The sequence below is a fragment of the Mesitornis unicolor genome, unplaced genomic scaffold (assembly GCF_000695765.1).
Source record: "Mesitornis unicolor isolate BGI_N332 unplaced genomic scaffold, ASM69576v1 scaffold26788, whole genome shotgun sequence".
In the NCBI taxonomy this organism is placed as follows: Eukaryota; Metazoa; Chordata; class Aves; order Mesitornithiformes; family Mesitornithidae; genus Mesitornis; species Mesitornis unicolor.
The window spans coordinates 2,340-12,448 of record NW_010200589.1 but is presented as its reverse complement, the minus strand read 5'-3'; the positions used below and the strand labels follow the sequence as shown (position 1 = coordinate 12,448).

Here is a 10,109-nt window from a genome sequence, read left to right as displayed (position 1 = left end):
GGTCCCTTCTCCGTCCCTCCTGCCTCAATCAGCCAATGTTTCTCTACAGTTTGATCTGACAGCCGTAACTGGGTTTGTTGTGGTTTTCTTCACAGCGTTGACCGTAAGATTCATCACCAGGAGATTCATTGGAGACTACGACCCAACCCTAGGTAGGTAAAGTCCTTTTCCTTCTGCTTTTGCTGCTGCCCATGGCTCAGCCCAGAGACTCTGGTGCACCCAGTGCCGCTGCCGGCAGAGCTGACTGCTCTCAACGCACCAAATTCACTCCTCTTCCTCCTCCTTGACCAGACTGGCATGGTCAGAGCCACCAGCTGTTGAGGCACCTCCCTGGCTCTTGCATCCCTTCTGTTGTTTTGTTAAGGCAAAATCTGTTGGAGTGAGCCATTGGCATTGCACAGCGTGCTCAGCCATCCTCAGGCAATTTGTTAGGAGGTGGCTTTTAAGAGGAAGGAGGTATCTATGATAAGACAAGGGGTAACAGACACAAACTGGAACACAGGAGGTTCCACTGAAATTGGAGAAGAAACTTCTTCTCAGTGAGGGTGACAGAGCCCTGGCCCAGGCTGCCCAGAGAGGTTGTGGAGTCTCCTTCTCTGCAGACATTCAAAACCCGCCTGGACGCCTTCCTGTGTAACCTCATCTGGGTGTTCCTGCTCCGGCAGGGGGATTGGACTGGATGAGCTTTGGAGGTCCCTTCCAATCCCTAACGGTCTGGGATTCTGGGATTCTGTGATCTAAGGCACCAGAGCAATGGTTAGTGCTTTCCTGTCTTCTGTGGTTATGGGGTTTTTTTGCATTTGGGTTTGCAGTTTTTTGGGCACTGAAGTCATGTAGTATCCCAGAAATGACCGGTTGCTGACCGTGCATCCTTCTGCCTAACTCCTGGGCTGGGAAATTTGGGAAGTCTGTGTTTCTCTAACCCAGCCCGCTGCCAGGGGACCCAAGGGAAAGGCTTGGTTTGCAAAACAACCCCACTGTTACCCTGTCTGTCCTTTACAACCCCACTCCTCGCTTGTTATGACGAGCAGTGCTTTTTTACCCCTGAGTGCAATTTGGTTTTCCTCTCTGCCTGCTGCTACTTCCTCCTAGTGGGCTCGCTCTGTATAATGTGATAAAATAGAGACTATGCCACGAGTGTCCCTGGTGCTGCCCCATGTCGCAGGAGGGGGAAGGTGCCGGGTTTACCCATAGTTGAAGCACACTGTGCCCAGGGCAGCTGCTAAGCAGAGTCCAGCTGATTTTATTGCCTGACGAGGTGAGTGAAGCTGGAAGCAGTTTTTGCGCATGCCTTGCTGCCACTTTTATTACTTGGTCAGAAAGGAGCTGCTACCCCGCTGCTTCAGAGCCGGGGTTCAATGCTGGCTGGGTTATGAGCATCAGTGAGGTCTTAAAACCCAACCCACCTTTCCATACCCTCCTGCTGAGCCCGTGACCCCTTATTGCTCCAATGCTTCGGTCACTGTAGCCCTTTTATTTCCAGCAAGGCGAGGTGTTGGCTGGGGGTCTCCGCTGCCCCTCAAAGATGCTGGGCTTGATGCTGTGGGGGTAGGGTTGCCCTTCCCAGGCGTGGGGAGATGGTCTGAGGACCACTTGAAGATGTGGACTTGAAATGGAGACCACATGGGCTGTAGGTTGCAGCAGGTGAAAATCAACTTCTCCAGCACGGCTTTGCATCGAGGCCACTGGGGATTGTCATTTGCTACTGGAAGGGCTTTTCTCACACGTGCTTTTCTGTCTGTCCCCCTCCAGAAATGATTTACAGACACATGGCTGTCATCGACGGGGAAATGGTGCACTTCGAGATCCTCGATACGGCTGGACAGGTGAGTTTGCGCTGTCTCAGAGCTGGCAGACCCTGGAGAACCCCATCAGGCAGGCGCCACTTCCTGGTGATGGCAATCCCTGCTCTTCCACCAGCTTTAATCTGCTGTATCCAAAATGCCGATCAAGACGTGCTTATCTGGGAAAAAGGATGTTTTGGAGAATTTGTGTCTCTCTAACATCAATTACAGTGTGACTTCAGCTAAATATTCCCCCATTCCCCTTACCAGTGTGCGGCGCAGCTCTGCTCTCTGTGTCAGTGGAGCATCCTTATGGCAGAGAGATGGCTCAAGGAGCAGGAGGGTGCTGGGTTGAAGAGGCCACCAAGCACCGGGATTGCGGGCAATGGAAAGCCCTGTACTGGCTTCCCATCTACCAACAGCCCTACCTCTGCCTTCCTGCTTTGGTGACACTTGTCCACATCAGGATGGAGCTGATGGCTGTCTCTGTCATTTTGCCCAATCCGTCAAATCCCTGCCCTGGGCTGCCTCTGTGGCTTTGCATGTCACTGCTGTGGGCAAGCCAAAAAAGCTTCATGGCAATGATGACAGGCCCTCGTGGGAGGTTTTCTAGGTTGCAACCAGTGGTGGTGGTATTTAGGAGATGTTGGGGCTTCTGGTGTTAGTAAGAGCTTGTCTGCCCTGGCAGGAGGAGGATTCCCTGCAGATAGAGGAGAAGATCAAATGGGGCGATGGCTTTGCCGTGGTCTACTCGGTGACAGACCGGTGCAGCTTCGACGAGGTGATGCGGCTGTGTTTCCTCATCAACCACATCCACTCGAGCCCCAAACGGAGCAGCGTGAGCGAGCAGCCACCTGTGGTCATCGTGGGCAACAAGAAGGACTTGCAGTTCGACAGGATGGTGTCCACAGAGGACGGTGAAAACCTTTCCAAAGCCTTGAAGCTTCCTTTCTATGAGATCTCCACCCGGGACAGCTATGAAGAGACCGTGGTGGTGTTCAACACCCTCTACCAGGAGCTGATGAGACAGGGGCATTTCTCCCCAGGCTCCTTCAAGAGGAGGACAGTGTCAAAGCTGATGGAGAAGATCCCCAAGATGCAAGCCAGCTCCACCCTGAACTCAGCAGGACGGAGCCTCAGCTTTAACTCCTTCAGGGACTACATCCCTGAGTGAGCGTCCCCAGGGTGGAAGCGAGAGCGACAGCCAAGCAGGGACCGAGAGGGATGGGTTATCCTGCTGCTGCTTCAGCCCCAGGGTTGAGGGGCAGCTCCTGGGGCTGTGCTGGCTCCCAGGATGGGAAGGTGAAGAAGTGGGCAGGGGTGGGATTGGGGTCCAACAGCCTTTTGAAGCCTGTAGGTTTTTACAAATGGGCTTCGTGTGGGCTAGGAAGATGTTCTTCCTCCATCTTACCTTTTTGCTCCCTCTTCCTCCTCCAGCATGGCTGAAGTCAGTTGCGAAGGTGGTTCGTGGTGACTTCAGTGGTGGTGGGTCAACCCATGCAGGCTCAGAAGTGTTTTGGTGGCAATCAGACCCAGCACGGACATGTCTGTACGGGTTTTCCTCCTCCCCTAAGAAAGCTTGCTGGGTCTGTTTGTGCCCCAAAGCGTGCACCCACAAGGCAGGGTGACCCTGAGTGTCGAGCTGTTACCAGCCATCCCTGTCCTGAGGAAAATGGCAGACCCCTGTGTCCCCCCCACATCTCTGCTGGAGCCCTGCTCCCTCTCTGGCTGCTCACGGGCTGGCACCAAGGGCATGTTTAAAAGCGAAACCGAGATCTGCTTACAGAGTGGGGGGGGGAAAGCCTGTTAATCCTTGGCTTTTCAAAAAAAATCTTTGTTTTTTTTAATGCTGAGTCTGCCCTTTGTTTTATGTCTCCATCTCACTGGGGGCAGCCTATCTCCAAGGCGGGGCAAAGCAAACAGGCTGCATTTCTGCTGTACGCTGAACCCTTAGGCTAAGCCCATGCTTCTCCATCCCAGAGGAAGGGAATTCCTGGGGCAGCTTCTCCTGATAACGCCTTTGCCCTGTGACTCAGCTGAGTGCAGCGCAAGCAAAAACGTTGGCTGGAAACTTACAGCGTGGATGCAATGAAGCCAATACCAGGAGATGCGAATGTTGCTTCTTGCATTGCCCCAAAGGGACAATCACGGTGGCTTGAGAATTTGTCTCTTTGCACAGCACCGGGGCAGCAAAGGCAGGGAAAGGAGCAGGGTTTGCAGCTGCAGACATCTGCTCCCTGTGGCATCGTTCCTCTCCCACCTGACATTGGAGGTGAAGGTGCTGGAAGCCCTGCGGTGTCAGACGCCCATGTCCCCGCTTGTAGCGCCCTGTTGCATTGTCTGCCACTGCGTCCTGTGACAATAAAAGCCAAGTTAGCAAATATGTGTGATGCTCTCATGCCTGCGGGCATGGGGACGGGGTTGTTCTGCCATTCTGTTTCCCTTCCAGGGGGGCTGCAGCAAAGGGGTGCGGGGTGGGGAACGCAGCCTTCAAATTTGGGTCAGACATCACCCTTACCTTCTGCCCCAGCCCCTCGTGTCTGCCTGCTCCCTTTATGTCCCAGCAATGAGAAAAGCGCAGGCAGAGATGCATGCCCAGGGAGTGATCACAGACTGGGGAAAGCACTTTTACCACCACCCTTCCCCACCACGAAACCTGCACGCACCCTCCTTCCCCTCTTACAGCCCCCAAAGATGTTTCCTGTGCCTCCAGCCAGGGGCTTTCTCCCCAAAGGTGTCATTAAATCCCACCTTCATTTGTGTACCCACATCCTTCATTCATATACCCACATCCTCCCATGGGGTGAAAACAAACCCTGTCGAGGGACTAGGCTAAGAGAGCAATTTGGAGCTGCTCCTTTCCAACATCTTAAAATCCTGAATGCCAGCAGTGGGCAGTTCCACTGGGGGCTGCTGGTTCGCTCCAAGCATTGCATACACCAAGAGCAAAACTGGGGGGTTTAAAGGCTGGGGGAGCTGCCCAAGGGGAAGTGAGGGCTGGGGTGGGGTGTTTTTTAGTTTGTTTTATTTATTATTATTTTAGGGTTTTTTTATAGCGCTCCTGAATGATGTGAGCTGGGCTTGGGGTTTTGTGGTCTGGCAGCTGGAGCGGAGCCGTTTTTGGGAGGTGCTGAGCCGGCTGCTGTGCCAGGGGCCCGGGTCAGCCAAGAGCCAGCCCAACCACGAAGCCACCGGGATGGGAACAGAAGAGCCCAGTAGCTACAAAGACACAGCCTTCAGCCTCGCTCGCCAACCCCAAACCCAGCAGATCAGGGTTCAGCTCAAAAGGGATGATAAAAAGAAACACCTTGGGATGCTGGATGTCTGCTTGAGCCTTTCACCATGCCACAGAGGTTTTGGGTGTCCTTGAGCACGTCGCTGCAGTCCCTGATGCCCCCAAGGCTTGGCAAAGGCACCGTATTTCCTTGCTGGTTTGGGCTGCAGGTCAGTGCAGTGCCAGGCACAGCACAACCCCACATTATTTGGCATGAATTATTCCAAATAATGAATGAGAGAGGATCAGCTCGCAAGCAGAAAGCACAGCTGGTCACAGGAACATCATCCTTCCAGGGAAAAAGAAAAAAAAAGGAAAAAAAAAATAAGGAAAATAAGGGAAAAAGGAGGAAAAGAGGAAGAAGACGAAAAAAGGGGGGAAAAGCAGAAGAAAAAAGAGGAAAAAAGGAAAAAAAAATGGGGGGAAAGGGAAAAAAAGGGGAAAAAAAGGAAAAAACCCAGGAACAACGTTTTTTTATAGCACAGAGAATTCAGGACAGTTCCCAGCCCAGAGCTCGGTGTGGTCCCTGCCTCTGTCTCAGCCCACAGCCCCACCCCACACTGAGGCTGGGAGGCAGCTTGGCCTCGCTCCTCGGCTGTAATTAGCGAGAAACCTCATCAGTGTCAGGCTCAGTTGCTTTCAGAGAGGCCAGGGGGAGCTCATCAGGGCTACTAATTGCTCATTACTGAGAGCCTTTAATGGCTCTGCTGGGGGAGCTCCCTCTCCTGGGTACAAAGTTGAAGGTGCTGCATCCATCGTGGGTGGGGAGAGGTTTGGTGGGGAAGGTTCCTCTTTGGGTGGCCCCTTGGTGGGCACCCAGGGATTCAAGTTGTGCTTGGGGGTGATGCACTGGGGCAATCCCATAAATCCTAAATCCCTGTGGGTGGGGGTGCTGCAGGGCTTAGGCTAGAGAGAAAGAGGAGAAGAAGGAAGAAGAGGAAGGTCTTTGCCTTTCTTGGAGCAGAACCTGCAGCTTCAGAGGCTGAGGAAGGTGAGTTGAACTTGAGGAGATGCCCAGACCTCTGTGTTGCAGCCCCCTGGAGGAGCTGGATTCTGTGGGGATGCACGACCTGCTGCCTCACAGAATCACAGAATCGCTCGGTTGGAAAAGCCCTCTGAGATCATCACGTCCAACCATTCCTGTCTACCCCCTAAGCCATACCCTTAAGTACCTCATCTACCCGCTCCTTAAACACATCCAGGGATGGGGACTCCACCACCTCCCTGGGCAGCCTGTTCCAGCTTCTGACGACCCTCTCAGTAAAGAACTTCCTCCTTATCTCTGACCTGAACCTCCCTTGGCACAGCTTGGTGCCGTTTCCCCTTGTTCTGACCCCCATCACCTGGGAGAAGAGACCAGCACCCACCTCTCCACAACCTCCCTTGAGGCAGTTGGAGGTGGTGATGAGGTCTCCCCTCAGCCTTCTCTTCTCCAGGCTAAACAAGCCCAGTTCCCTCAGCCGCTCCTCATCAGGCTTGTTCTCCAGAGCCCTCCCCATCCTTGTGGCTCTTCTCTGAACACGCTCCAGAATCTCAACATCCTTCTTCTAGTGAGGGGCCCAGAACTGAACACAGGACTCCTTCTTGCTGAGAAGGGCAATGCCATTAAAATAACTCTAAGGGGATTTTTGGAGTGGAAGCTGGGAGTGGGGTTTGGTTTGCCTTGGAAATCTCCAAAAAATAAGAAACTCACCCTCATGGAGGGCCAGGCTTCAGAGCTGCTTAATAACCTGCACAAGAAAAAGAGATTGATGGAGCCAGGCTATCCTGTACTGATCCTCCAGGCAAATGTTGCTGTGAGGTGTTGGAAAATGTTGCTCTGAGGCCATGCAGGTGTCCAGAGAGTTATCCTGCACCTGGGGACCATCAGTCCTTCCAGACCAACATCTGGGGTGTGATGGCTCAGATCCACTGAGAGAAGTGGAAGAGTTTTGGTCTTATCATCCAAACGGCATCCCCAGGATGGTGATTTAATTTGGCGAGCATGTAGGCTTGCAAATCTGCTTGGGAAGCTTGGAAGAGGTAAATGAAGTGGAAACATCTTTTCCAAAAGCTCCCTCACCTGCTGGTCACCACCACCATCTCCCTGGTCAGACCTCCTTGTATCTCCTCTTAACCCCATCACTGCAAAAGCAAGGCAGGGGTGTACCATATGGGCTGAGATTGGTACATATGGGGATTTTACCTTATGCTGAGGCTGAGCCCTCCTGGGTTAGATGGGGCAGGAGCTCTTTGTGCTGATGCTCAAGTCCTTATGGTACCTGCTGCCCTGCTTACACATCCCATGCGGTTTTTGGGGACCTTCCTTGAAAATTAAGCTAGTTACAGGGGCTGGGACTCAACTGCAGTAGGTGAAGCCTTGCTTGGAAAAAACAAAAACCAGGCTTAGGTGAGGGTGGGAAGGCTGATTTCAGCTGTAGCTCTCATCTCCTCTTAGCACAGAATAAGCCTATAAGGTGGGGTGGAGCTGCTTTCTCTTTGTAGCTTTTGTCATCAACCTTGTGCTTCTTTTATTTGATAAAAAATGGAGGGTTAGGGTTATTTGAAGGCTTTACCTGGAGGAGCAGTGGGCAGATCTGGCTTTGCCACAGCCCCAAACTGGTTCCTGGGGGTGAAGGGGAAAGTGGAGCTGCCAGTGGCATCTTCCAAGCAGGCACTGGTTTCAGGCACCCAAAATAATTTGTTTCGTTTTAAGCTCAGAGCAGAAAAACTGAGATTGTCTGGCGTTTGTAATGTTTTCTGGCTTCAAGATGCTCGACCTGGGGGCTTCTGGGTGCTGGGTTTGGGGGTGTAGGAAGGCAAGTGCCAAATAAAGGTGCTTTTCCCCAATAAATGTGTTTTTCATCAGCACAGTTGACCCCTCTCTCCCACATTAGCCATTTTAGGTGAGTGTTGTGCCATGAGCGTGCACATGAGCTCAGTCCTTGCCCCACGAAGGGTCTCACCATGCCAGGATGCCGGGTGTCCCCAAAGTCCCAGGCTTTGCCTGGGGTGACAGGGGGGACAAGGGGGACATCTCCATCCCATCAGCACCAGCCAGTGCCGGCAGGCAATGCCTGCAACCTCCCAGCCACTGTGACCCTTCCAAGGACAATTTTGGGAAGCTGGATACCTGCAGGGTGCTCGTTCTGTCCCCTAGCCCACTCCCTGGCCCCAAAACTGCTGCTTGTTATGAGACCACGCTCAAAGCTTGGACACACTGTGGATTTGGTGCTCCTGGTCCAGGCAGACACGAGGCAGTGGGGGAGAGACAATAGTCCTGAGCGATCCTTTCCAAATGCCGTTACTATTTGTGTCCACATTTTCAATGCGAGTCCTGCTGCTCGCTTTATTGCCATTATAAATAGCTGCAAAGTTGCCTGGGAGTTCGTGGAAATTCAAGATTGCTTTCCAGGGTGAAATCTGGGGCTGAGATTTAGGGTTTTCAGGAGCTGTTTCACTCTCTTTTAAGATTTTTCTTTTAAACTCTTCAGTAACTTCACTGTCATAACAAGCACAAGGCTCTACGCATGGAGAATTTCAGCACAGCCAAAGGCTTTTGCTGGCCCTGAAAGGAAAGGCTGGGAACTGCAACAGGGAGAAAAGCAAAAGGAAAACACCCGCTGGCATCAGCTGGCTCGTTCCTGGGTTCAGTTTTTAATGCATCTCCTTCAGGTTCGGCAACAGCCGATAAACCACGGGTGGGTGCCACTGTGGCGGTGAGGGCAGGAAGATGGGTATATCCCTGCTGCCAAGCTTTGGGCAATGTGGTTTGGCTCCTCGCTTGGCTTCTGTGTATATATAATGGGAAAAAATGAGGGTTTGGGTGTAGGCTTTTAAGGTAACGAAGGATCCAGCCCCACAGTGAGAGCTTGGCTGGAGCTTGGGGGATGAGGCTGCTGCCCCCTGGGGAAATTCAAGGAGGGACGCCAAGTCCTGGAGGCCCTGTGCTGCTCCCACCCATCTTCCTTTGTTCTTGGCCAACCCACACATTTCTCTCTCTCTTTTTTTTTTTCCTTTTTTTTTTCTGTCTTTTTTTTAATAATAATATAGAAAACTAAACAAGCATCCCCAGTATAGGCTGGGGATTGTGCTGGGAAGCTGCAGCTCTAGTCCTTGGCCCTTGATGGATGTTGAAAAATATTGATGGTGAGGGCTGTTCCTCTCCAAGCACAACCCTGTGCTTCTCACATAGGTGGAAAAATCCCTGTGGTTGGTGGTGGTCTCTGGTTTTTCCAGCCAGCCTGAAAGGCATCAATAGGATTTTTAAAAGGATGCAGTGTTTGATCTATGGGGCTGCTGATCCGAAATCCCAATGGGAATGAACCCTAGTCACTGTTTTCCAGGTGTTTCACCAAAAAGCTTTGATTCCTGAGATCTGCTTATTGATGCTGGTGGCTTAAATGTATTTAACTCCTAGCAGCTGCATCCCACCCACCCCAGCAAGAGCCCCCAAGGGTTTGTAAAACAAAGCTGATGCGAACTTTGTTGTAAATTGCGTTGATGTAAATTTTGTTTGTAAATCAAAGAGACGACTGTTTTCCAGGTGTTTCACCAAAAAGCTTTGATTCCTGAGATCTGCTTATTGATGCTGGTGGCTTAAATGTATTTAACTCCTAGCAGCTGCATCCCACCCACCCCAGCAAGAGCCCCCAAGGGTTTGTAAAACAAAGCTGATGCGAACTTTGATGTAAATTGCGTTGATGTAAATTTTGTTTGTAAATCAAAGAGACGACGCGTGCTTCTCAGCATCCGTGGGGCTTGGAAAGCCCTGAAGGGTGTAAAATGGGAAACCCAAGGTCTTTTCAGACCTAAAACGTCAGGAAGGGGGAGAAGATGCCCCAGTTTGCAGAGGAGGAGACTTAAAACTGTAAAAACAAAACAAAAGCAAAACAAACCTCTGCAAGAAGAGGGGCAGGTCGGCTTGCTGGAGACCAGGCAAACTGTTTTTCCTTCTACAACCAGTCAAGGAGAAGCCGTTTTTCTTGGCGGTTTGAAGAAGACTCACGGAGGCGACGCGGGGCTTCAAGCTGTTCGTGGGAGCCGGGTCCTGCTGCGACTTTTGGTGGGGC

General features: G+C 51.9%; 1 protein-coding gene across 1 annotated transcript in view; it reads left to right on the top strand.

Moving 5' to 3' along the window:
• LOC104544832 (ras-related and estrogen-regulated growth inhibitor-like) overlaps window positions 1-2,958 on the top strand; it is a 10,595-nt gene extending 7,637 nt beyond the window's left edge. Inside the window, exons 2-4 of the mRNA XM_010189809.1 lie at window positions 96-152; window positions 1,753-1,826; window positions 2,473-2,958. Of these exons, the coding sequence (XP_010188111.1) occupies window positions 96-152; window positions 1,753-1,826; window positions 2,473-2,958 (617 nt within the window). The remainder of the gene's footprint in view (window positions 1-95; window positions 153-1,752; window positions 1,827-2,472) is intronic.
• The last annotated feature ends 7,151 nt before the right edge of the window (window positions 2,959-10,109 follow it).